The 27,827-nt window shown below is 44.2% G+C and overlaps 1 protein-coding gene across 8 annotated transcripts in view; it reads left to right on the top strand.

Annotated features, from left to right (window-relative positions):
• The window catches only part of nrxn2b (neurexin 2b), a 659,388-nt gene that overhangs the window by 196,409 nt on the left and 435,152 nt on the right, over nt 1–27,827 (top strand). For 7 of the 8 annotated variants that reach the window (XM_086197055.1, XM_086197054.1, XM_086197049.1 and 4 more), the window contains one exon: nt 16,135–16,152. The exons of the other annotated variant lie outside the window; for it this stretch is intronic. In XM_086197055.1, coding sequence (XP_086053181.1) covers nt 16,135–16,152 — 18 coding nt within the window. The remainder of the gene's footprint in view (nt 1–16,134; nt 16,153–27,827) is intronic. 8 annotated transcript variants of the gene reach the window in all.

Below are 27,827 nucleotides of genomic sequence, written 5' to 3'. Positions count from 1 at the left end.
CCATTAAAGAAATCTCTTTCTTTGTAAACAACCCCCTTTTTTTTAATTCATGCATTAAACATACATTTATTTAGCTTCCAATGAAATATTTGATCGACAGCATGACACAGACCAAAGTCACTCTTGCCAAAACAACTTGAATAATCATGTTGACCACAAAAAAAATGCACATTATTTTGTTGACGTTTTTTTGTATAAAATTGCATTTTACTTTAATGTATTTATGGGAATTGAAAATCTCATCTGAAAGTAAAGGAACCTGGGAACACAAAGTCTGAGCTCCGTGGACGGACCAAGATACGCGCGCAGCAGAGCCGGTTTAGGGCGCGTCCTTTCTCTGCCAAAGCTGCAGGTCCTTTCCAGCAACCCTAACCTGTGGGAAATGAGTCACCATCAGCTTGTCCTCCAAATGTTCTTGTGTTGGAGGACTGAGTACCAAAGCCAGATATTTTAGTTTTTAAACTGCCTCAATTGGGCATTGTGGAGTGGAAGGTCTTAACATATTACCAGGGCTTGGTGAAACAAAGGAATTCCCCACGTTTCAAATGAGCCGACAGAGTCAGTGTCAGGAGCCTGAGCTCGCTGCTTCAAGGTGAACTGTCAGGAAGCCACACAGGAAAATCCTGGCCAAGGTTGCTGGGTACTCAAATAATTCCTTTAAAAAGAAGCGCTAAAGTTTATGAAGAGAATCTTGAGCAGTAAATGGTTCAAAGACTACAATTGCGTCTCGTCTGTGACGCAGTGTCTTTTAATGAAATGAACACTATTTTCATACAGTGGACTACACATTTTCTTCCACTCATTCACACCCCTTTTTTTTTTTCATTTTCATTGACAGATCAAAATAATTTTTCTAAATGATCAAGATGATCAAGTCTCTTCCTCTTTAGTCATTACTCCTAAAATAGAGTAAAAAAGAGGGATTTTCCTCATTTTCAGGTCAGTCCCACCAGAGCCGCTGTAAAAACCATTGATTTTGACCAAGCTGTCCACTACATGATGACATCATCAACTTCCAACAAAGACAGGAAGTACAGAAGTTGTAGCTCTCGTTAGCAAAGACAACAAACTCTTTAGCTAGCTTCTTTTTTGAATGTGAAACCTGGTGAACACGCGTGTCCTGGTCACCTGCAGCGATTCACACCTTCGTAATTCCTGTACAACTTTGAAAGAATCGTTATCGCACACACCCTTTTGGATTTTAATGGAAATGTGGGATTCAAAAATATATATGTTGTACTGTCAAGTAATTTCTCCAAATGTGTTGCTACCAACTGTCAAGGCTCAGGACCAATCAGAACAAATGGGACATTTCTCCTCAGCGTTCGTCTAAATCAGTCATAGGTTGAATGTACAAAAAAAAATAACCAAACCCAAAGGTTCTCACAGCCTGTCAGGAGCGTTTTGCACCTTGGAAAATAGTCGTCCTCCGTCGTGCCTCATTCTAATTTTGAGAATTCACATGGCAGTGGGTGGTTTTGTGCTCGCTGGAGCGTACAAACGGAGGCAATGAGGCAAGTGGAATAACATTAGAGTCCCTTGTTTAAAATTGCAATCCATGGAGCAGGTAGACAAGGGGGAGGAGGAAGGAGGGAGGGAGGGAGGACAGGCATTTGTATCGGCCGCTCTGATCAGTGCATAACTAAAGACTGTTACTCCAACGGTAGCAGAGATGTGGGGTCACCCCGAAGGAAGCTCTTCAGGCTGAAATCCCACCTAAAACTGCAGGATGAGAACAGAACCTGGGCTGATGAGAGGAGCAGAGAGACGGCGATGTCATTGGCTCTGCATGGAAGCGCGACGCATTTTTATTGCTTCTGCTGTTTTAGAAACAAAAACGATGAATTGTAAGTGATGGACCCTCTCAGAACTCGCCACAGTTAATATCGTGTTGCTATCCCTGAATCCTGTCGCTGCGGAGGGGACATCTGCTTCACACAAAAAACTACTTACCATTCCTCGGTTTCACAACCAGCAAGGACAATAGTTGGCTCCCTGCTAGCTCCAGGCTTCAAGGCTAGCCTGATGGGGTGCTTGATCTTTAGTATCCAATCCAAAAAGTAATAATATCAAAAAATACATAGAAACTTTTGAACAGGACTTTCAAAATAGTAATCATAGGAAAGGTTTGTAAGCAAAACTTGTTTCCCTGCAATCTTTTTCTTCTCTCCATATGCTGAGGTTTTTGTTTTTTGGGTTTTGTTTTTTTTTGGTGTGTGTGTTTTAATTATGCAATCAAACGAAATAAGTTTGGTGCCAAACTTTCCACACTTTGATCCAAAACTTTCCAAATTGCAATCACAAACTAGATTTGTGAACAAAACCTTTCTAGGCTAAGCTACTGACTTGTTTTCCTTCTGAAAATGCAAATGTAAATACCAACCAGACAAGCGGACGTCTGCCTGTAGCCCAGCCTTCTGTTCTGATTCAGTCCACACCTGAAATCATCACTCCGTGTTTGGATACTTCCACATTTACTGCAAATCCGTCAGATTTATGTGTGATCTTTCCTGAGGATCCACTGAGGACGAAGCTCCTCGTGCGTCTCAAGGCAGCAGAATTCCCAGCGAGGCTGCTCTCAAGTAGATGGTTGGTTGTAAATGATGAGCAGGTCACTAACCAGCAGTCACTTCCATGCTGCTGCTCCTTTGTTTTTTAACCTCTGGTAATAATCTAGACCACAGCAGTGCTGCTTCTTCCCAGTGCGCTCACTGACCATACGAGCCTGACTGGTTGGCGGGTTTGTTGGACCGTGGTGACTGTGGAGGCCAGCGAGGGCAGCCCACCTCCTGTTATCATTTAAAAATGCAGTTTCTCAGCATATTAAGGAGATGGTCATTTTTCCCTTGGCCCAGGCTCCAGGCTCCACCCCTCCGTCGGGTTCAACAGAAATTGTCCAGGTCACTTTCTCATGAGCTGCAGGGACACAGCGAGACTCAACCGCCTCCCAGGTGGAACAACGCAAATTAGAATTCAATATGAAACCCTTCGCATGCATGTGAACTTCAAATGTGGGCAGACGGAAATCTGGATGAGCTCTGAGACTTCTGATCTTGAATTAATCTCCTTTGACAGGAGTCTCATTAAAATAGCAGTCATCATATTTTGATGATGATGGTTTCAACTGACGCTCAAGTCTCAGAGTAAAGATGCGCGACAGTCATCGCTGAGATGAGATGACGTTTATGGACGATTCAGCATCCCTCTCTTCACATTCTTCTGGATTCAGAAAATTGTTCCTTCACCAATTTTCTTAGACAATGCGATCATTTATAATAGTGTAGCGTTTCATTTTATGAAGCAAAATTAAGACAATGCATCTGTAATAATTTCAGAATCATTTGGAGAGGGATCTGTTGTAGCTTTAATGTGCATGATAAACTCAATCTAATTTAGAAATAGTTATGTCCCAAGATCATACTGGCTAATTCCTACAGCGTTCCTCGACAAAAGGGAATATGGATTTTATGCGCATTTTTATCCTCTATCATAATGCAGCTGGAGACGGTGTCTGTCTCCTCGCTGCTGCACAGCGAGACACGTTAATGCCTTCATTCATCAGCTTGTCAAAGCTTTCATCAGAGTCGATTCATTTGCGGAGGTTTACAGGCAGAATCAATTCTGGTTGGGTATTCTTTTTTTTCTTTTTTTTACTGGACTTCTTTATAGAATCCCATTTTTCTTTTGTCATTTCTCTGAAACTTTTGCCTTCAGTTTCAAATATTTTTTACAGCCAACCACAATCTTGCGTGCTTAAGCGGCGTGCGCCTCTCAGGATGATCTTGACCTTTGACCTCCATAATTCTTTGAGTCCAAGTGGACATTTGATCCAAGCTCCCTCAAAGTGCTCCTGAGATACTGAGATATATTATTTCAGGTGACGGTGACCTTTTGACCACCAAAATCCTTTGAGTTCTCCCTGGAGTCCCAGTGGACGTTTGTGCCCAAGCTGAGCCCGCTTGTGCTCTGGTGATGAAGCGTTAGCCAGCATGGGACAAACCACCAACCAAAAATTAAAAATGAAATGTTGTCCGGGTCGCTGGTTCAGTGCTCACTTTGCCCAGCGACTCTGCTGAAGTGCTCTTTAACAAGTCACTGCCCCCCGATGAGCAGGTTGGCACCTTGCTTGGCGTCTTCCTCCGTCTGTGAATGAGGTGACGATGAGTCCTGCTCTATAAAGGCTGTCCATTCATCAAAATATGTTTCACATCAACTCTTTTTTTCAAAAGAGTAAAAACACCTCATGCGAACTGTTTTATTCATTGGCACATACATCATTTTTTTCTGGAGTCGTACTTTAAAATGACTCCAGGCTCTCAGTCAAAATGTATGTTTAGGTGTAAGACACTGAGAGCGGCTGACCGAATCCCCTCAGCCGGCTGTGAGCGACGACAACACTTGATTTGCGATGTCGCCGGTCCAGTACTTTTATTGTTGTCTATGTTTTCCTCTTAGTCATACACGATTCCACATTTGAAACTCTTAACATCAGGATTTTCTCGAGCGTCAGTAGACAAAAAAAGACGGAGAACTTTACATCTGGAAGCCTTCCAAAAACCTGGGAACTTTTGAGCTCCGTTGGTGAGGGATTAGAATGAGTACCCGTGATTAGTTTTATTCAGAGAGACTGAAGAAGCCCCAGCCATAAATGCTCCCCGCCAGTCCTTCGCTCTCATGCTCTGCCTCGTGATGGGCTGCTCGTCTGGGAGGTTCTGTCGCACTTTAAAGCAGCAGGTTTCATACAGCTTCAACAAGTCTAAAAATAAACTGGGCTTGCAACGGTTATGGACAGCTTTTTTTGCAGAAATATATATTTATAAAAAAAACATTGTGTAAATGGAAGAATGAGACTATCCTCATTTTAGATTGTTCCCTACAGTTTCTTCTTCGTCCGTAGCATTCCGCCTTCCTCCAGGAGGCCTTTTTGGACATTAGTTGAGTATAAAAAAATAATATTTATATGACTATTTGTGACTTCTTTTGTTTCATTTTTTTTTAGTTGAACTATACCATGGACACAATACCCTTTGACCTTTTCCACGGACATGCGTATTCATTCCGTCCTGGGTGTAGCTGACGCCTGAAGGAGCTGGAGAGAGATTCAGTGGGCAAAAATAACACCACTTCCAAACGCTGAGGGGGCAACAGAGAGGGGTGGAAAGTCTGAAACTGTCTGGAGCCTCTTCAAAAATGGCAGAATTATGACTTCCTCCTGCAGAGGTCGTTAAGGCTAATCAGTTATTAGAGCTCATTATCAGGTATTTCTCAGCTGGAGGCAACAGGAGTCAGATGATGCTGTCACTTAAAACACATGAGCACTGGAGAACGCCGCTGCGACTCGCATCAGAGACGTGGCCGGTACGAGGGAGCGGAGGAGGAACCCAGCAGGGTGCAGCTCTGAGGAGAAATCACATTCCCAGAACAACAACAAAAAAAAAAATCCCCATCATGTGTCGGCCAACTTGAAGTACAGCGCCCGAATTGATTTGAGGGGAACGACATGCAGGATATAATCCGGGTCACGCCGGGTGGAACGGGCGACGATGGAAAGCGCCTGTTTCTGAAAATGAACAAGAGCTCTTCCTAAAGAGGGATCGGCCGTGTGACTCAAACACATGTAGCTGAATCAACTCTGAGCTCCTCGCACCATCACAGTTAAATATTCACTTGAACTCTGAGGCACCTGCAGTAGGTGTGTGGATTTAGATGGGAATCCTTTTAAAGAACAGTTGTTACTGTGTGTAAGTTAAGGAGATTTGGGTCGGCGCCTTCTTTACTCCACTTATCCCATAATTCCTGCTCTCTATCCAGATATTAATTATTCAGTGTGTCCCTCCTCCAACCTCCCACCCCACTCCCGTGGTTTTGGCTTCAGGATAAGCTCATCAAGCTTTTATAACATCCATTTTTTTCCTCTCGACCTGTCAATCTTCTTCCCCTCCCACACTCTTGCACTTGTTTTAGGCCTTTTAAACGGTCAAACACGTCTCACTCAAAGAGCACGGCCGCATGAAATGCATGTCTCCCGTTTTGTTTTCACCGTTTGCATTATTTTAAAAGAAGAGATTAGGATCTATCATCCCAAGGTCAGGTGGAAGCCCGATACATTGATATTGAGAGTTTGAACATGTAAGAATGACAAAAGTCGCGGAGAGAGAACTCTACTGCCGTTTGCAGCCGTGCTGTGGCGCTTGTTCCCCGGGAGGAACGCTGCACCTCCTACAAGTTGAGGATGCGACTGAGCACTCCTGGAGTTCTTTTTATGAACTCTGAGGCGTTCACCGGTGGGTTTGGCCGAAGAAGAACGACGACGTTTGAATCCAAGCTGAAACGTGCCGATCGGTCGACCACAGCGTCGCTCTCAGTCCTCCTCAGTTTGAGCTGTCCCACCGCGCGGCGTAGGTGAGAGCTGTGTTCATGACGAGGGAGAAACTGACACTGGACATGGCATTATGGAACAAAACACACACACACACACTCAAACTATACTGCTTGAAACCATAATCACTGAAATGTTATAAGTGCACAGCAAAGCACTTCTGACCATTATTGGCGTTACACCCATCAACCACAACACCTAATCAAACCCTACTGGACCGCATCAGAATTGATTTACATGCAAAGTGTGTTTTTCCGTCACAACCTGAACAAAAATGTGTCTACATTTACAGTAAATACTTTACAATAAGGGCACATTCAAATTCCACCTTTTTTTTTTGGGGAACGTTTTTCATTTATCTTTCAAGACCCCGAGAACAAAATGAACACATCAGAAGATCAAAGCTTCTGTTTCACTTTTTATGAAACTGCATCCTTGTAGGTTTCATCCCCCCCCCCCCCAAAAAAAAATCAGACACATCATTAAAATAAGTGGCATAATTATTGATTTGATACATGCCTTTATTGATTGTGAACTATAGTACATGACCTCAGCAGCGTAGTCTGGCGTTTACTCATCCTCTTGGCGACCCTTATTGGGAACAGTTTTCCCTTAAAAAGATCATTTTGATCAGTGCTTCAATATATCAGAGTCCAATAGTATTATTGAGATATCATTTTTAGTAACAGCGGATGTGTAATGCAGGTTTAAAAGGAGGTTGTTGGTTATGTCACATGGTCCTGCAGCACATGCCACTCCCTCACTTTGATTTGTTCATGAATTTTACATAAAATTGGCCAAATTCTTAAGTAAATATTTCATAAATAAGACGACACCGCTCGGGTCAGCTGGGGTTTAGTTGGAGAGGAAGTAACTAGTAATCAGCTAAGTTCAGTGTAAACTAGTTTTGTGGTTGTGCAGTGCACCAGGTGTACCTCAGGGAGAGTCAGCACTCTTCTTCTGAGTCTTCGTGGGTGTGCGTCCTGTTCACTGGCTCCATCTGCTGGTTCACTCCGCCTCTGACCTGGAACAATGTCAGCGGGGAGGATTAAAGATGACAGCAGAGGACAAAGATGGTTCCTTTAATCTTTCACAGTCACCCCAGTGTGTGAGCTGAGGAAGATAAATGCAGGGTGGAATTTTTGACTGGAGATAAAAGTGTGTGTAAGCATGTTTGGGTACAGAATAAGAAAATCACTTAACAACATTTGTGAGTCTCAGTTTGCTTTATATCCCAAAGTATCACTTTGACCCAGCAAATAAATTGGTAGATTAATCACCTAATACTAATCTTAAGTGAATAATTTAATCAAGCAGCAGGCTTGCCAACAGTAAGCACAGACCATTAACTCGGGTAGAGCATTACAGCATTAGTCCAATCACATCTAACAGAACAAGCGCACTAATCATCCAGGAACAGAGCGGGAGCCTTGATCGTGTTCCACTCCAGCATTCACAAAGTGACCCCTCTTGACCCCTCACAAAGCAGCAAAGCACACTGGAGTGTGGCTGGTTTGTTGGACCCTGGAGAACCTTCAAAGTGTCCTTGATATCGTAATTTCACTGTCATGAAGGCACACACAGTCACATTGCGCCAGAACCCGTACATCCATGTCTTTCCCCCAGTTTCTCCTCCTCCTCTTGCACCTCTCCCTCGCTGGTGAGTGAGGAAGAACCTGTAGTCTTTTTTCCCAGCTATGACTTTTGTCCAGTTGGCCTGACATTTGCAGAGGCCTCTGGCAGCCATCTTTTAGAATTCCTAGCACTGAGTGTTGCCCTGATTAGGTGCATAAACAGTTTCATGAGCGAGGAGTGAGAGCCATCACCAATTCAGCAACAACAGACGCAATATCAATCGCAATGAACCCATTCAAACTGTATGACGACGTGAAAAAAGCCCTTCAGGGTGAATGAAGACTGTGCCAGACGTTCCCGTTTGAATTTTTTTGGAATACACTGCTTGTTTAAGAACACCAAAAGTATCTCCTACTCAACTTGATAATTTTCTTTTATCATCGTGACGCGGCAGTTTGAGAGGACACGGCCGTCATCTGTCCTGATGACGGTTTCAGACCCGTTCCGTTCTGTGTTTGGAGATTTCATTGTTTATCTTCATGTTTAATCTCCATTTTCTAAGCAAGAAAAACATTTCCATTTCTGCTGTCTCCATGTCACTGCTGACTGACACGCTGAGACACTTTCAGTGGCAGGCTGAAATTACACATCCTTCTTGCAGGAACACTCCGATGGCAAAACAGGGAGCACTTTGGCTTTTGGCAAGAAGGAAATCAAACAAACAATCTAAAAAAAAAACCCAAAACAACACAGTTAATGGAATCAGCAATCAAATGTGGATGTTATTTCCGTGGCAGGTTTGAGAATGGAGACACAAAGAGCAGCTCTGCTCAGGAGAGGAAAATACGGCTCACTGTAAAACCTGAGAAATCTGAACATGGAGAAATTTGGTGGAGGTTTTAATCCGTGCGCGTGTAGTATGTAGCATGAACGTGTTTGCCATGTTCATACGCAAGGGTTTATGTAAGCATTTGTGTGTTTGCGTGTCCTGTCAAGGAGCACTTGATATCAGAGGAGAGGTATGGGCTGAGGGGAGCAGAAGGGGATTTGGTGAATTACCAGGCTGCAGCCTCAGCATCGAGTCCAGAGGATTAGAGCGAAAACTGAGGTCCAGGAAAGAGATGTGCAGACGCACCAAGAGGAGGGGATCAGTGTGCGTGTGTGTGTGTGTGTGTGTGTGTGTGTGTGTGTGTGTGTGTGTGTGTGCGTGCGTGCGTGCGCGCGTGCTCCTGTTTGTTTGAAGCATTGGTCAAACACTGGCTTCCAGCCCCGAGAGGCACCATGTTGCATCACATAAGAGCCCCCTCAAGGTCACTGGTAGACACGGGAAGTAACCACACTGTGACGCAGTGCAACACACACTGATGAACTACATCCTGAATAATAAGTATTTTAAGAAGCTCCAACACCACAACAAAAAGATCAGATCTGGTACAAATCAATCATTTTTAAAGTACATGTTCTAATCATGCAGGAAGCAGTACAGATCATTCAGTACATCATTTATATAACACAATAGCTAATATTCTATCTCTCTATCCATCCATCTATCTATCTGTCTATCTATCTATCTGTCTTTCCATCTATGTGTGTGTGTGTGTGTGCTGGTCATTGTCCAAATGAACAGTGGGTCCTCAAAGCAGGCCAGTAAGTCAATTGTGTCACAGTTACCACGGCAACAGACCTTTCTCCTGCCTCCTGTTGCTGCAGCAAGTTTCCACTAAATTAAGAAGAACCTATTATTTTTTTCCCCTCATTTAAATAACTGCAAGAGAACGATTTCATCAGATTTAACGTTTGCGGAAGGTTTAAGTTACTTCACCGAGTCCCTGACACGCCAGCAACCGTTGTAATTTCAATTTCTCAGGCAAAAAAATAAATCCAGAGTGTTGCCGTTAAGAGGCAAGTTTGAGTGATGGCTGTTCCAACGTGTGAATCTCCTGAACTGATTCACAACTTCCAGAGCTTTGAGTTTTTTTGTGCCAAACCAGTCCCCAGCACAATCACAGCAGCTGCTGAACTGTGATACACCATCTCTGATAACCTAACACCGAGTGGCCAGCGGGAAAATGAAGTCTGCTTAATAATTCGAAAGTTTATCCGTCCAATTGTGTTATAGTGAATTAATAATAATTTAAAAAATCCCATTTGCCAATTATGACCAATTCAGGCATTTCATATATTTGAAGGTTTTGGTGAACGTGTGTTGAGATCACGGTACGTCAGTGCCGCCTCTGTCTAGATGTGAACATCAAGTTCGACTCCTTTCCTCCTGAACTGATTCCAAATGTCATCTCTTGGATCTGTGGCTCCTCTTGCTTGCTGTCTTCTCTCCTGCTTCGAACGGGGATTGTTGTACGTGGAGCAGCTGCTGTCATGAATCGCTGCCCTGATTTACATTCCTCTGCTGTCCCTCACTCTACTTCGCCACACAGAGTATTTATTCCCAGTACTGCAGTCCAATAATGATGCTGGAATATGATCAAAAGCTTTAGGGACTCTCTAAACTCCTAAACAACAAGTATTAGAGCAGCGGAGTGAGAGGGGGAGGGGGGAGAGAGGGTGATTCCCACACAGAACGAAGCCTGAATCCAACATCTCATCTGGATCCCTCGGTGGTGGTTTGGTGACAGCCTGAACAAGCTGCCGGCATCGTGAAGGGTGGAAGACTTGGATGAGGTTAGCATAGCAGGAAGCGGGTCAATACATGCTGAGGGCCACTTCATTAGGGACGCTCGTAGAATCCAATGTGATCCAGAACAACAGATCTGCCATCATTGCTGCCTTTCTGTCCATGCTGCTGCTGTTAGATCAGCCAGCGGTGGTGGTGGTGGTGGTGGGCACTGCTGCCTGGATTGGATTCTCTTCCTTCCACATGCCAAAAACCTGCATATTAGCTAAAGTGGAGACTCTAAATTAGCCGCAGGTATGAGTGGGAATGGAGGTCCGGCCGCGTGCGCACCAGGTTTTATAAGCTCCATCCTGATGTGATGCTCTCACAAGTGCACAGTCCTGCTGTCCCGCTCAGCGTTAACATGCATGGCCACGTGTGCCTCCTGTGGGCAGGTCTCACGTCCTCGCTCTCCAAGCAGCCCACATTGTTTCCATTTTACAACGTTTTTAATCTGTTTATTGAGCCGCATATGTGGCACACGTGAGCGTGTCTTCAAACATGCAGAGAGGAAACGTGTGTTTGTTGCTGTGGATGATGTGGATCAGCTGAGGAGGTGGTCCTTCAGTGGGGCCCGCACCTCCTCTGACCGTAGCTCTGGCGGTGGCACCTCAGGACACACGGAGTGAGTTCACACCTGCTTTTTCAGGGTCACCACTAGAGATCAGGTCACTTAGGAGGCGGATCAGGTGACCAGGTGGAGATGATAGATGCCTAAATGGTTGATTTCATGCAGGTACTGACACTTTTTGAATGAATAAATAGAATAAACAATCGACAAATGCCACAATGGCGTTCCAGCGCAGAAGGACATTGATTTCAGTCTTCATGGTGGAACATCAGTGGATTCTCACTGATTTTCCAGTTTTAATACATTTGGAGAAAATGAAAAGGCAACCCAGTCTCATGTCAACGCGTGAAAAGGCTCCGTTTGCCCACAGGTCAAAACATATCAGTTCTACGACAAAGGCCTAAAAATTGTGAAATGGGTACGTTTATTTTCCCCTTATTCTTTTCTATTGGAACGCTGGTAGGTCATGTGACTCTTTATGCGGGCCTCTCAAAACAAAAAACACGGCGGCCGAAAGTGCCTCATTCCAAGAGAGTTTTGATTTAATAAAGCATTCTGATGACATTTCTAGCGAGAAATGTACATTTTGTTTTCAGAATCTTCGCTCAGTTCTTGTGTATAATCTTTGGTTTGTTCGTTATGACGATGAATCTTTCACCTCTCGGAAGAGAGTCGTTACAGTGTCACGTTTTCTGCTGTTGCTATGGTGGTTGCTAAGGACGCCAACCTAACCGAACCTAAATGGCGTTTATGTTCTTGTATTTCGTCGTTCCATTGCGTCGTTATCTGAGTTGATAATACATTTGTGGGATTGTTGACTAATAAAATAATATAAAACATACTGGCCCAGGAATTACCGTCAAAATATAAAATAGCTACGCTTGTTTGTTGTTGTTTGTGTGATTGTTGACTACAGCTGTTCAATAAAAATAAGATGAAAGTGTGCCAGGAATTCCAAACATCCGCTTCTGTGGAATTTGCCCCCCCCCCCCCCCCCCCATTTTGAACACCTGATTAGAGAAGCACAATAAAAACATTTGAAAAGGAAGGATCAAGGTGTTGTTGTACTGCAATACCACTGTACAGCATCAGAGACATTCAGTTACTGATTGCCTGAATGATTGATTTCCCCCAGAAGAGGAACAGCTTTGTTGGAGCAGTAAAAATACACACATCAGAACGACAAAAAAGTTACATTTGAAAAGAAATGACATGACATTACCAGCACAATATATGAAGAACAGTTAGGATCAATTTAACTGACCAAATAGTTAGGATTTCTTTAACGATATCCTTGATTAACCCAGACATCAGTGTGGTTTGTTCCCCTCAATAATAAATCTGTAAATATAGCGTGAAATGGCGGAACTAAAAGGCCACCTCTGAGTTCAGGAGTTAGCCTCTGTGACGGAGGTGACGTCAGCAGACCGCGCCATTCGTTTGAATCATTGTTTATAATCTTAATGCTGATTGGTCGATCTGTAATGGTGACAAATGGACTTTGTAGGGAGAATAAACGTCCAGAAATTAAATGAATTTGTTGATTGTCTTGTTAATCGAAAGATAAAGTATTAAAAATATGTTTGTTTTGTTTTCCTCGGAGTGAGCGACAACTTCTGGAGTTTCTCACAGAAGAACGGGGGGGGGGGGGGGGCGAATTCCACGGAAGCGGATGTTTGGAATTCCTGCCGCACTTTCATCTTATTTTTATTGAACAGCTGTAGTCAACAATCACACAAACAACAAGATTATGAAAACAAAATGTACATTTCTCGCTAGAAATGTCATCAGAATGCTTTATTAAATCAAAACTATCTTGGAATAAGGCACTTTCCTTGAAAATGATAGGAGTGGCCGCCATGTTTTTTGTTTTGAGAGGCCCGCATGAAAGAGTCACATGACCTACCAGCGCTCCAGTAGAAAAGAATAGGGGAAAAAAAACATACCCATTTCACAATTTTTAGGCCTTCATCGTAGAACTGATACGTTTTGACCTGTGGACGAACGTAGTATTTTTACGTGTTGACATGAGACTGGGTTGAAAAAAACAAACATTTTTAATACTTTATCTTTTGATTAATAAGACAATCAACCAAAAGGAGACAGAAGGGACGCTGATTGTCATCCACAGCAGTACTGCACACCATGGCAGTGGTAGAAATACACTCTTAATAACATCGTAGCATCAACATTTCCTGTCCCTTTTATTTTTGAGCTTTTTTCATCGGATGCATCGATGCACAGAATATATATTCTATTTTTGGGGTTTTCTATCTAAACTTCTGAAGGTAAACTCGGTGTTGTTGTTTTTTTTCCATGTTTCCCCTCTTTACTCTGGCAGTAAATTATTCTTGTACACATAATTTCATATATATTTCCCCCTAATACTCTTGCGCTGTTCTTCTTTGGTGTGTGTGTGTGCGCGCGCGCGTCTTTGCGCTGGTGTCGGGTGTCCATCTTGGTTATTCATGCTTCCCACGTCTAGGGGAGAAATGGCGGCCAGTTGTGGAGAGGTGCTAAGAGATTGAAAATCCCCTGATAGCAGACGGGGGTCACTGCTTTGCCACCGCCAGCCTCAGCTTCTTCAGGACAGTCAGGCTTCAATCTTTAGGTTGCGTTTTCATTCATGCTTTAAACACAGATTCTTTGGTGTATTGGAAAAACAACTGCAGCTTCAGGATCTCATCACTTTAGCTGGCCAGCCTTGGCATAGATGTGTTTCCCCCGTGAAATCTGAAGCGCCCAACTGTTGCTTGCATCCAACTGGGGTTATTTACTACAATACGTGGGTCAAAAGAGATTTTATAGCTCTGCCCACGGGCCCTATCAGTGCTCCACAACGATATATCATCCATAAATGTGTCTCACAGTGTGTTTGTCCACAGCTGCCATGATACGATATTACATGGGAGCACATATACCACTCTGCTGTACTTTATGTCTCTCCTGGTGTGTGTGCTGGAGCCTGCGGGAAGTGGGAAGACGTGATAGATGAGCTATGTTTGACCAACTATCTCTTAATTTGCGCCATCCCACTGCTTTTGCCTCCTCGTCTTTCACGCCTCCTCCGTGTCCCCATCATCGACCACCACCCCTCCGCACACACACCATGTGAAAGAGCATGTTTGTCGATGGAAATGAGCACAACAGCTACTAACACTCAGGAGCTGGAGTTGAGTCTTGTCAGAATCCAGGATATTAACTAACAAGGCCTTTGAGACGGAGGCCTATTGATTGCCTGCAGTCCTCTGGCACCGGCTCTATTGTGGTCTCGTCTGCTGCCGGTGCCTTTTAAGCTGTCTCAGCTCTTGTGTCTGGACTTAACATCAACATTGGCTCTGCAAAGCCAACTGCCCTCGTTCCATCTGCTCTGGCTGTGTTTGCTGCTCAGCTCCGTGTGCTGTGACTGAAGAGACTTCTTTCACCTCGGACATGGAACAGTAGCCATCTCGCCAGCGTGAATGGCGGCGTGTCCCGGACAGTCAGTAGCTCCAGCAGCTGAATGGGCTCTGGTCTGAAATCCTGTTTCCTTTTTGTATTCTTTTGTTTTCATTCAAATAATAAATGTGACCATGTTCAACAGGTCAGTGGCAAGAGGGGATGTGATGTAACCAAAAAGATGATAGGACAGCTACAACCTGATAATTAGTATGATCAGACAAAACTGACAACGAGGAAGAAACTTGATGAAATGTCACCTGGACATACATTTAAATGTTTCAAACATTCATTTAATTCAAGAGTTTCTGCACTTTTCCAATACAACAGGAGCCATCCATGACCTGGTATGAGACACGGTTGGAAAAGAAACTTGATTTTTTTCAACGTTCATTTCCTTCCACCGCTTACCTTCTCTCTGCAGCGCATGTGTCCGCGACGGAAGTTGCGATGGCAGCTCCACTTGGACAAACCAGTTACAGTCATGGCTGCTGAAATGTGTTCCATGCAAAGGATGACGGGATACTGTTTTATTCCCACGACGGCCTTGAGCGTTGCTGGCCGCGTGGATCGTCATCGGTAGATGCAGATTTCTGCACGAGAGCTCAGGACTTCACAAGGAAACTAAACTCCCACAGAAGTTTCTTTCCACGACACAGTTGGATCACACACCTGCCAGCGGGTGCAGCAGCTCGTTAGTTAGCCTTGACCCAGTCGCGTGGATCAATACTTTTGATGAACATTTTCCTCTTTTTAAAAAGTTTTTTTTTTTGTTGTTTTTTTTTAACTACTGGTTTGAGGAACTTCTGTAACCCATCCAGGAGGAGGCTTGTTCTCTCACACCCGAGTCCTGCCTGGGACTCTGGCAGGAACTGTTGGGTTGACGTTAGAGGCTCATGTTCAGTGCTGTTGTTTTTCAGGGGCTGATGTCATTTGCTGTTTAAAAATCCTGAACTGCACAAACCATTTTTACCACTGGTTTTCATTCTTTTTTTTTATTTTTTAATTGTTCTCTTGGCTCTTGTTTGTGTTTGGATTGAAACCTGTCTTAATTGGGTGAGCTGGTGCTTACAAGTCATGGATCGTTGCGGTTAGGAATAGTATTTTTCTAAGTATCTGACAAAAGAACCTTATTCTAAGAAGTATCAATCTTTGAGTGGGTATTTGCAGACTCGTGGGGGTGGAAAGCAAATGTTAAGAAGTTAGCTACATGCCTGAGAGGGCCTTTTTTGACCTTTAAGACTTGTTGTACAGAAGGGGAAAAAAGAAGTCTGCCTTCTGATCGTCTTTGTTTTTCCTCCATTTCAATTAGCAGCTCTGTTTTTGGAGTTTCCATGTGAATGAGCAGTCTTGTCGACATGCTTGTCTCCAGCCTCATTGCTCCTCCATGTTGAAACGACCTGGTAGCAGCGGCACAGGTGCAAACGTGACATTTTGCTCGGCTCCTTAGATTAATCATTTCTCTCTCTCTCTCTCCCTCTTCTTCTTCTGCTCTTTCAGGTGACTCATCTCAAGTTGGTAAGTCCACTGCTTTCTGTATTTCTTCCACCTTTCACATGCACTCAGCTTGCTGCCTAGCGATGAGTAGCCTACAGCTCGTCTTCATTATAGGGTGAAGTCGGTCTCATGTGAATGTTTACATGCACACAGAGAACCTTTTAATTGACTACAGACTGAACAAGTTAACAGGAAATGTCTCAAATTTTTTTCTCCTCCTTTATGCTTTTCTTTTCCTGCTCTCTTTTATTCTTGATTGTTCCCCTTTCCTATTGTTTGTGCTGATGGTGGTGGTGGTAGTGGTGGTGGTGGTGGTGGTGGGGGGGGGGGGGGTCTTCCATACATGCTGCATTGTCTTCCAATGAAAATTAGAAGTTTGAAGATTTCTCAGCGTTGCAGTCGTCTGGTGTTTCAGTGGGATTTTATTGTGAAGTCCTCTTCGGCGCTCGTTGCCCTCAGATGAGTCGTTCCTCCTTTTTTCACCCCACGAGTGCATTTGACCTTTCAAGTGTCTTCAACTTGCATGTTGTTGTTGTTTTTTTTCTCTTCATGAGCTGTAGTCACAAAGAAGTGGCACAGGAGTGGAAGACTGGGTGTCAGTTATTAACCTGCACGTGGCTTTGGATGTTCCACTTGTTAGACGAGTCAGAGTTTGAATGAATGCAACTGTTGGTTGCAGCTCAGTGCATAACCTCAGCAGCTCGCTTGAACTTTAACCTGCTCTTCATGGCGTTGCATGTCCCTCCCATTTAGGGGGAGGAAATGTTTATTTAAGGGCAAATTCATTCCATCCTCCATGTTTGCAAGACCTAAAAAGCTGCCTACCATTTAGGCGTTTATTCAAAAACAGACAGAGGCTGTGGTGGTAAATATGCTGACACGTCACAGATGACTTGTTTTCGATCAGCATATGAGGAAAGCATAGGATGATGAGATGGACAGACTAATGGAACGTATCAACAGCTCGCACAAACAGTGAGGAAATGAGATGGGTAGAGTTTAAAACTATCGCTCGCAGCACTTTGCAGCAGCCAATTTCTGCTTTAGTGATGTGTCAGTGTTATCGCCTGCTTTCTAATAATTAGCTTTCTTTTTCTGCAGTTGCCACGATCCATATGAGTGTGTAATAGTAATCTATGGTTCAGCAGAATTTGTGGTATGTAATGAGAAAAACAGCCACGCTCACGCGGCCACCATAAAAGTTTTGTCTGATGCCGCGGTGCCGATTTTCTCTTGTGAAGCCTGTCATGATTCTCTCAGATCTCTTTAGCCTTTTTTCGGGGGAGATGAGCTTTGTCCAGATAGACTTTGGCCCCGATATGTGATGATATCTGAATATGGTTTTGTCTCTGGCACCCTGGAAACAGACAGGCCTTCAGAGTTTAGCGCCACGCTCACTTCTTGCCACCGTGCCAGAATCAAGATCCCCGAGAAGGAAGAAATGAATTAAAATATCGATCTGTGAGGCCAGTGAAGATTGAGTTTCATCTCAGTTAAGATCACAAAGCAAACAAGTTGTATGTTGCGGTTTTCTTTGGTGTATCATCACCTGGTACTGAGGATAGTTTAGAATCAGCCTGTTATATCGGCTCAGGGAGCAGCTCTCCTCATGGAACCCTCCATGTTGGACTGCAATACTTGTGAAAGGACCAACACAACACCTGAGATGGGTTGATGGTAATCAATCAATCAATCAATTAATCAATCTTTATTTATATAGCACCTTTCATACATTAAAAATGCAACACAAAGTGCTTCACAAGAATAAAATCACACAACAAAAATACTACAAATCTTAAAAACCCGCCCTTCCCACCCCCACATATAAACACACAGGCGCGCACACACACACACACACACTCATACACGCTTGCATATCGACACGCATGAACACACACACACACTCACACACACACACACAGCACTCACCAACTGTCAGTATAAAACATGGCAAGGCACTGAGGAACCAGGTGAGGACGGCACCTATGGAAGCCGTCCACACGAGAGGTGTCACAGCCTACAGCCACAGGGGGCGCTGCCACAGAGACCACCCCGACCCGGATAGACCGGGATAGACTCAACACATGGTGCAGAGCCCCCCGGCCCCCCGGCCCCCCAGGCCTGAGGGATCTCCAGGACGACGTCCCTGCGGACGGACAGGGCACAACTCCCGGTGTGGAGGGTCCCCATGAGGAAACACTGGAGCTAAAAACTGACACAGTAAAGAGACAATAGGATCAGTAGGGTACAAACAGGCATGAGATAAGATAATGATGAAATGCTTAAAATATAAAGATTTAGAAAATCTTAAGATTTAGTCATAATAAAATGCATAAAAGATTTAAGAATAAGTCGTGAAAAACATTAAACGTTAAAAACAATAAAGTATAATAAATTAAAGGAGTAAAAGAAATCGGTTAAAAGCCAAACTAAAGAGACGAGTGTTCAAAAACACCAGCAGTCTCTGCAGCCCTGTCGTTCCCTGGCAGGCTTTTCCATGATTGTGGACCATAATAGCTGAATGTAGCCTCCCCGTGGGTTTTGGTTCTAACTTTGGGGATGAGTAGAAGGCCGGTGCCAGAGGACCTCAGGGTCCGCCAGGGTTGATATGATAAAAGCAGGTCAGATAAATAAGATGGCCCAAGACCGTTGAGACATTTAAAAACTAATAAAAGAACCTTAAAATCGATCCTGAAATGCAGGGGGAGCCGATGCAGTGATTCTAAAACCGGTGTAATGTGCCCCCGCCCTCTGGTCCTCGTCAGCACATGTGCAGCTGAGTTCTGAAGCAACTGAAGATTAGAGATAGTCTTTTTGGGAAGACTAGAGAGCAGGACATTACAATACGACGACAGGAGATAAAAGCATGCATCAGCACCTCCGCGTTGGCCTGAGAGAGAAACGGGCGACTCTGGCTGTGCTCTTAAGATGATAAAAACCTATCTTTGTTATGTTTCTGATGTGAGGAATAAAAGAAAGCTCAGAGTCAAAAATGACACCCAGGGTCTTTACATATTGGGAATGTTTCAAATCTTGTAGTTTTGGTAAAAGTTCCTCTCTCTTGCTTTCAGGATTAATAACTAAGACCTCTGTCCTGGTTGAGCTGCAGGAAATTCTCTGCCATCCATGATTTGATATCTGAAACACAGTTAAAAAGAGCATCAACTGGCCCCGTGTCATCAGGAGACACAGCGATGCACAGCTTCGGGAACACAGGTTCCTGGGTGGAGCCCCGGCTGGAGCACGGGGTCTTTCTGTGTGAGCCTCCATGTTCTCCCTGTTCCTGCTGGGTTCTCTCTGGTACTCCAGCTTCCTCCACAGTCCAAAGACATCAAGAGGGACCAGGTTAATCCAGACTCTAAATTGACCGTAGGCGTGGCTGGGAGAGCCAATGGTTGTCTGTCTCTATGTGTTGGCCCTGCCATGGACTGGTGACCTGTCCAGGGGGAAGGCTGCTGGGGTAGGCTCCACCCCCTGCTACTCTTAACAGGATAAGAGGGAGAAGATGGATGGATGGATGGATGGATGGATGGATGGATGGAAACCAAAGCAGTGAGTGCAGCCAGCATCTCTCCATTGATGTCGGTTGTTCATCTGTCAGGTGTTTGGTCTGTCCAGTATGAAGTATGAGTCACCAAATAATGCAAACGAGCAGCAGCCTGAATAGAATGCAGAGTTCTGCTTGGAAAATGTCACAAGTGATTAAGTCATTATCAAGAACCAGTACGTTTCACAGTCATTTTCTCGTATTCATCAATTCACCATTGAGTTTGCAGGCTCATGCTGAAGTTGCCTGCTGAACATATGCTTTAGCTTGCAGGCCACCGTAGTTTCTCCTGCGCGCTTGGAGAGGAAGCGACACCGATTTTTTTTTTTTTTTGCAATCTGCACCTTCACCACTGGGTGGCACTACATTTTAAACACAACAGAACATAGATCTGCAATAAGGTTCTTCTTCTGGGGAAAATACAGAGTTCTTGTTTGTTCGCTCTGAATCATTGGTTTGAATCCATCGCAGTTGGTGAGAACTTTTTTTTTTTTTCAATTGGATCAGCCTTGTAAATGCTGTCATGGCAGTGTCACAGTGCAGTCCACATTCTCCCAAGGCTGAAGTCCCCACTTACAGGATGTAACATCCCACCCAGCTCTTAAATCATTGTGTTCACAAATATATATATTACTTGCCATTTTATGTTCTCATTTCAGTGCGAGTCTTCTCCGTCAGGTAGGAGCAGCAGTAACTTTTGTCCCCTAGATGTGGAGAAAGACAGGCAGACTACAAGCAGAGATCCTTATCCTATTTGTGAAATCAGACTCCATAAAATAGCATTAACAGTGATGTCGACATCTCTCTGAGCGCGTCTGTGTCTGCCTCTGCCTTGTTCTACACCACTCAGATGATTAGCATCTCTCTGTCCCTGCACCCGCCCCCCTGAATGCCAAGTCCCTGCTAGTCAGAGCCAGCCCAAGCCTCTTCATGCAAAGGCTGCAATGGGATTGGCCCGCTCATCACACATGGTACCAAGAATGCTCAGTGAACCACACATGCAGAATTTGGAAGATAAAATGAGGGATTCAGGCTCTGTGTTTGGTGGCACTTAGTAGAACATATTGTTTGTCTCCAGAATGTGCAGTCGTCAGACAAAGCTAAAAACAGCGTGTCAATGCCTGCAGCTGTTTGTTTTAATGTAGCCTCAGTCCAGCATCATGTATTCACACACAGTTGGGGAATTCATTATGTTCTGTAAGCTGCTTTATTCTGAGCTAACACAGGCATGAAGGAACAGCCCCGCTGTGAACGCCGAAACGGTTCATAACACTCTTAATTTATGAATTCCTTTCATCACCTTGATCATTAAAATGCTACACTGAAGCAATGTTCTGTTTGATAGCGGCGACCTGGCTACTTAATTGAACAAGTCTCATGCACCAGCCGCAAATATGGAAAACCAAGACAATAAAAACGCTCGATTATCCTCGGAAATGCAAGCAGCACTTAAGTTGTTTTCTCTTCCCGGCGATAAACAAGCCGGCCTCAGAAGAGCACACCAGAATGGTCGATGTGCAACATAACACCCAAGTCCATGACCACATTTACATCCTTTTGGGACATAGTAATGAGACAGCTACCTGAGATAATTACTACTCAAAGAGTCCGGCTCTCCTCTCCTGCCACAGGGAACCAACTTAACTCACTACACTTGAGTTGCCACTCATTTGAGGCATTATTAATCACATTTTATGCTTCACTATGTTTTAAGACAATGAGGAGTTAAATAGCAGAAGGGGCCCGATACATTTTAGGAGATGTATAAAATAAAAAAGATAGTAGTACACAAAGTATGTAAATGTATAAACTGAAAAATAATACTCAGACATGGGGAGTCCATGATGGTGTAAGGCATTTATCAGGGTGCAGACTAAAACACCAGCAATACTTAGGTTTTCTAGACTTTTCTCTGGCACTGTCAGGGGTTTAAATTGATAAAACTTACAAATGATGATAGAATATATGTAGTTCTTGTGATGCACAGCAAATATGTGTGCCTGTTATCCAACCACAACATTTCCCAAAGGCTGTTTTTTTGACAAGGATATTTTTCTTTATCTGGTTCCCTCCTTCAGCTGTGCTAGAATAATGACTTCTTTGACCCTTAACAGAGCCCAGAACTTCCTGGCTGTGTACTCAGTGCAGTTGTGGTGGAGCGTAGAAACGACACAGTTAACGTGAAAGACAACCAGTGTGGTTGTCATGGTCGTGTGTTGTCAAGAAACGTCCCAGCCAGTCGATCCGTGTGTGAGGTCTTTAGTGCACGACCTGCGCCTCTCTGTTGTTTGAGGGCTGAGCTGCTGGATGTTATGTCTCCCCCCTCCATATTCCCTGACTGTGATCTCAGTCATCCTGTCATCTCGGTCTCTCATCTTCGATCATCTCAGTGTGTCATCATCAGTGGGCGTAACGAACCTCTCCGAGTTTGTTCTCAGTCACTCTGAATTTGATCTCACAGATTTGAGTTCTTCTTCTGTATGTGTGTGTGTGTGTGTGTGTGTGTGTGTGTGTGTGTGTGTGTGTGTGTGTGTGTCTGACACCCAGATGACATCACAGCATCAAAGCTTTTCAGGCAGAAATCTGACTTTCATCTCAGTCATTCTGACTCTGCAATGTTGTGCTGTCGTGAATCATCCTGCTCATCCGTCTTCTCAGACCTGGAACCTCAGACCCCAGAGCCTGTTGGCCAACTTTCTTAATCAGAGCAGTCGATGAGTTAATTGAGTCAGAGACTTTCATAGACCCATTTATTGCATGTATATTTAGAAGATATAAGAAGCTAGTTACAGAGATAAATCGGCTCTGGAATGGCTCTGCTGGCAGTCCACCTGCTTCAGATGCTGGCTCAATCGCTGAAATTGCAACAAATCAAACCTGCTGCTGTTGTATTTCATCCCTGTTGACATGCTTCAACCAGATATTTAAACTGGAATACCTTGACTGCTGAGACACTGCGTCGTGTCCCTGCTAATGCCGATGTGTTGATCACCTTTAGATTTACATTGGTGCCAGCACGTTAAGATTAACGGCGTGGCCTTCCATCAGCCTCCGACAGCAATGAGCCGACCATCTCCACAGCCCTCAAATAAACAATCATTTACACCCACCGCCAACATCCTGGTTTGATTCCACTCCAAAAAAAAAGAGACTTAATCTTTCCATCTTGGTCAGAGTCCAACTCACAGAGGTGACTTATGTCCTGTCAAGCTGGCTACTAATTAATTCAAATATGACTCAGAGTTTTCTGTACTTACAGACGGGCTTTGCAGAACGTTTTATTTTTTGTCGGTCGATGTTTGAATGAGCCTGGAGTTTTTGTCTGATAAGGCCTCTTTGTGCTGCGAGGAAAGGCTGCGTGTCCTGAGAAAGCGTGTCACTTTAGGAGTATGAACAGAAACGTGACGATGTTACTGGGATTCTTAACCCAATGTTAACCTTAATCTGATGGTCGCTGTGACAACGGAGCATCTTGATTTAAAGTCGTCTGCACTGGAGGAATTGCGTCTCCTTGGAGTTTTGTTCACCTGGGACTTGTGCAAGAGGGGAAAAAGGTAGTTGCCACTGTAGGCCACTGCATTAACGTTGCATGAAAAACTCCAAGACGCTGGGTTCCATCAGCAGCTGGGTTTCTCGACTGCAGGTCGTCGTTAGAGTGCATCTTTTAATCAAGTGGCTATTTGCTTTCCTTCCTCAGTAAAGCTGGAGGCTACCTTTGTCTCGTGTCTGCCACACCTATGGGGCCGGCGGGTGGTGACAGTCTGATTTTAAACCCAGCACGGGGGTGTATGTTGGCTGTTGACCTGCCAGTGAAGCGTGCGTCTTAGTGCGTGCTTTTTTGGGGGCTGAGCGAGACGGCCGGAGCCTGCTGTAAGAGCGAGTGGGAAGCGGCGGCGTTGTCTTGATTTTTCAGAAATTGAACATTATGGGACTAATTTAATTTGTACAGTCGAGTGACCACTTTTTGTGTTTTGCTGTCTTTAGTGGGGGCCAGATATGGAGGCAGCTCACCTTTGAGTTAGATAGGAAGGAAAGCTCCTGCATTATCTACAGAAAAACTCCTTTATAGAATAAATGCTTCCGAAATTGGAGATAATCCTCACGTTTTCTCCCTCTGGTGCATTCATACTTCCTCCTTGGCATCCATTCACATGTGGGGACCAAGGCAGAGTTCATGACGGTGCTCAGCGGACTCATTACAGATCTGAGAGAGAGAGCCTGTACGTTTGTGTCTTTGTACGAGAGGAGCAGCAGGGCTGTTTACTTCGTGGGGCTCGGTGGCGGCGGCGGTGGCGGCGGCGGCGGCGGCGGCGGCGGCTGCTGTACAGGGCCTTAGTGCCCTCCACCTCCACAGCTTAGAGGGGGCATTCAATTACAGCCACAGCTGGTTCTGGGTGCTGCCCAGGGCCAACCACACACATTATCTCACGCCATCACACCCTTACGCACCCGTGCACTTCTAATATGATCACCTTCTATTGACTACATCCCTTCACTGACTTGATTACATTCACTCTGTTCTTGTTGATGCGCTGTATATGACGATGTGAGCGCACACTGCAAACAGCAGATAAGAGGCATCGCCCCGGGAGACAGATTTACTCCCCGTAGCCTCCTCACATGCTGACAGTGTTGCTGCTGATGTCCTTTGAATCCCTTAATTTCTGAGGGTGGAGTGTGTTTGCTCATTGTGACAATATACATTAGTGCTACTATCACACATGATGAAGAGCAGAGCTTCCCTCTCTCCACTCAAAATCAGAAAATAATTCTGACCCGAGTGGATGTACAGTGCTCATGTGTATCATATTTACTTCTCTCACACTTTTAATATGAACCCAATTTAAATTTTTCTCTCTCTCTCTTCAAAGTCTGAAGTCTGACCTTTGAGTGACTCACAGATAAAGTTGTCGCACCTCCAAACAAGCAAATGACAAACAAACATTGTCTCAGTGCGCTCATGTGTTTATGACTTGTTCCTTGTTTTTCATTACTGATAAAAATGCAACAAAAAAAAAAAAGCATTCCCTGATTAAAAAATGTCTTCAGCTGTTTCTTTGAGTTTAGGAATAAAGCAAGTCCCCCTTCCCCCAAAGCCCTTCCCCCTTCTGTAAGAATTAAGAAAGTCTTGCCCTCCTTCGTCAAGCAGATTCGTCTTCAACAGGAAAACTGTTCATTGTCTCCTTAAATGTCTCCATATACTCTTATTCTCTTTTGTTTGGAGACAGGAATGATATCATTCTGGATATAAGTATTCTGTATATCACTGCAATTGTTTACACTCCCAGGGACACAGAAGGAGGAGCAAGTGCTGCGGCTCTCAAATACGCCCATGTTAACTTTATTAGTCCGGGGGGGTGTTTAAAGGCAGACAAAGGTGTTAACACACCCCACATTCTGCAGTGAGCCGTGCTTACGATGTATCTGTTAGCCATGACTGCGATGTGGTTCCAAATCCACAGGCCACGGCAGCCCATGGCTGGCCTGATCGATAGGCAACCCAATAGGAGGTATGAGGCCCATGAATCATCCTGTCTCCTGACACACACACACACACACACACACACACACACACACACACACACACACACACACACACACACACACACACACACACACACACACACAGCACAGCACAGCACATTCAACTGCTCTTGAATAAATATAAATTATCCATGCTTACACAGACACTCCCAGCGCACACACACACTCACTTGTATTTTACTTATTATTGTCTCCCAACCTAAATAGGAACAAAGAAGCAAGTATTTACATGATATGAGTTACCTTAATTGTAATTTATATGCAAATGTTCTCTCAAGATTGATTCAGTCAATCATCCGCCTGCATTCAGGCATCATACGACTGCATGCGGGAAGAAAAACTCTAATTATATTGTTAGGTTTCTGTGACAGTCACTGGTTTCTCTTAACTTCAGCTCGGACCAAGCAGAATTCAAATGTCACAGAAACCTAATGTGATTCTTACTGCAACATCCGATATGCAGATGTAGCTTGTGGCAAAATCTTTACATTGAATTAATGTGAACATGACTGTTGATAATATTCTGAATCAGAGTGGCCAGAACCTACTGGAAAACCTAGGAATGTCAGGCCAGTCCAGCAAGCCAAGTTAAATGTTGGTGTCTCTCTAACTGCTCCAGCTCATCGCTCCTGGCCTCTATAATAGGTCTATAGGTTTAATAGATAAATATGAATTTAATATACGTACACACACACACACACACACACACACACATACATATATAAAAATCTGTCACCATAGATAAGCTTCCTGTTCAAGTTTCTCATTTTCGGTGTCATTTTGTACAGACTTTAATTTTTTTTTACATTTTGATTGCTCTATTTGACAGGGACCATGCATATTAACGAACACACTTGTGTGAGAGCCAACACCGTGTGAACGCACCAGAATGTGTTAAAAGAGCTACTTTTCATCTGCAGTCCCTCGGCAGGTAACATGAGTGGCATAACACACAGCACTCTTTCACTCTTAAGTTCAAATCCACATAACGATGACGAAACCGAAAACACAGCAAGTTGACAAAGACATCATTCATCCACCTCTCTACTCTGATGAAATGGGTGATGGGTGTCTGGCTTTTAGGTGGGTTTTAAAGATGTCGAGTGTAGGACCCTCTCTTATCGGGAGGGGCGAGCTATTCCACAGCTTACCTCCTAATATTGAGAGTACATTTGGTCCAAAAGTGGTGCGTCTATATGGTGTCACACAGTCCCCTTTACGGAGGCCCGTGATTTACCTCTGCTGTCAAGTCTTTGGAAAAAGCCAGCGGGGGGAGGGGTCAAAATTATGTAGCACTTTATATACAAAACAAGCATACTTCAAATCTTATAATTGTCGATGCTTAAGAAACGATGTCTCTAAGACATCACAGCGGTGAGATGAGAGTGCTTCCCAGCCGTCATGGTCATGATTGCCTCTCATCCCTGCATTTATTGACCCTTCATCACATATTGACTCCTCCACTCCCACTGTTTGGATGGCAAAAGAATAATTTCATTGCACAAGGACAAATGTGTGGGACCTGACTTGAAATCCAGTTGAAAGTGGAGGTTTTTGGAGCTGACCATCCTAGGGACTGTGGGTATCTGTGTGACAACTCCTGCCTGATTGTGTTATTGAGTGAGTGATGTTGTCACTATCCTGCTGTCGCTTCAACACAATGATGTTAGGAAGTAAAAAAATGGCTCGCCTCCACTCAGCCTGAAGCATTTTTCTTCAGGAAAGGTGACCTGGGTGCAGGTTTTTATCCATCTGTAGGATGGTCATCAGCCAAAGTTTTTGGAGGTGTTGCGTGTCCTTTTTTGGTGCGTTTCAGAAATGGTTAAAAACCAAATCATTTCTGTTCTGTGTTTTAGATGCAGCTGGTGCTCCACCTGCTCTGTGCTCCACTGTAACGCTGCAGGAATCATCTCCAGGCTGTTGTCAGACATTAATAGTAACAATCTGAGCCTGTTAGTGGCAAAAACAACTTTTGATGGACAGGCTCTGACGTGGATGGTTACCCTGAAGGGTTACAACAGCTGTTTTGTCGACCATAAAGGTTACTTGCTCAATATCGAAACAATTCATAAAATTTCAGTCCTTTCAAGAGCTATTTTAATTTCGTTCGGAGCTAAACTGAAAAAAAAAAGTGTGGGATGGTGATTTGGAATTGTTTCAGTGTTGCTGTAGAGTAAAACATCCCGTCAGGTGGTGCGTGGAGGTGATATATGTGGGCTGCCGGACCTGGAGGGTTATCAGTGTTTCTAATGTTTGCAAATGCAGGGAACACGAGGTTTGCTCAGAGGTCACGGCACATTCACAAGAGGATTCATGTGCTGAGATCCTGGGAGAACATTATAATAGCAGGAGGAGCGATAGCTGCAGGAGCGTGTGTTTATGGAGATAGAGTCAGTTATGTGGCGAGCGAGGCGAGCCCTCGTATATTAAACAGGACCAGCTAAGTCTTCCGCTCCTCCTTTTATGACTGGCTAGTAAAACCTGATTACAAAACCCATACGACAATACCGACCCTGTCACCTTTGACCCCTGGAGCCCCTCAGCAGCCAGTAACTTTTGTATGACATCCACTTGTGATGGTTCAGTACGCTAACAAGCAAAGAAC

This window comes from Aulostomus chinensis, chromosome 24, assembly GCF_037954235.1.
Source record: "Aulostomus chinensis isolate RoL2024-O1b breed Wild chromosome 24, RoL_Achi_v1.0, whole genome shotgun sequence".
Lineage (NCBI taxonomy): Eukaryota > Metazoa > Chordata > Actinopteri > Syngnathiformes > Aulostomidae > Aulostomus > Aulostomus chinensis.
This window is presented reverse-complemented; position numbering and strand designations above follow the sequence as displayed.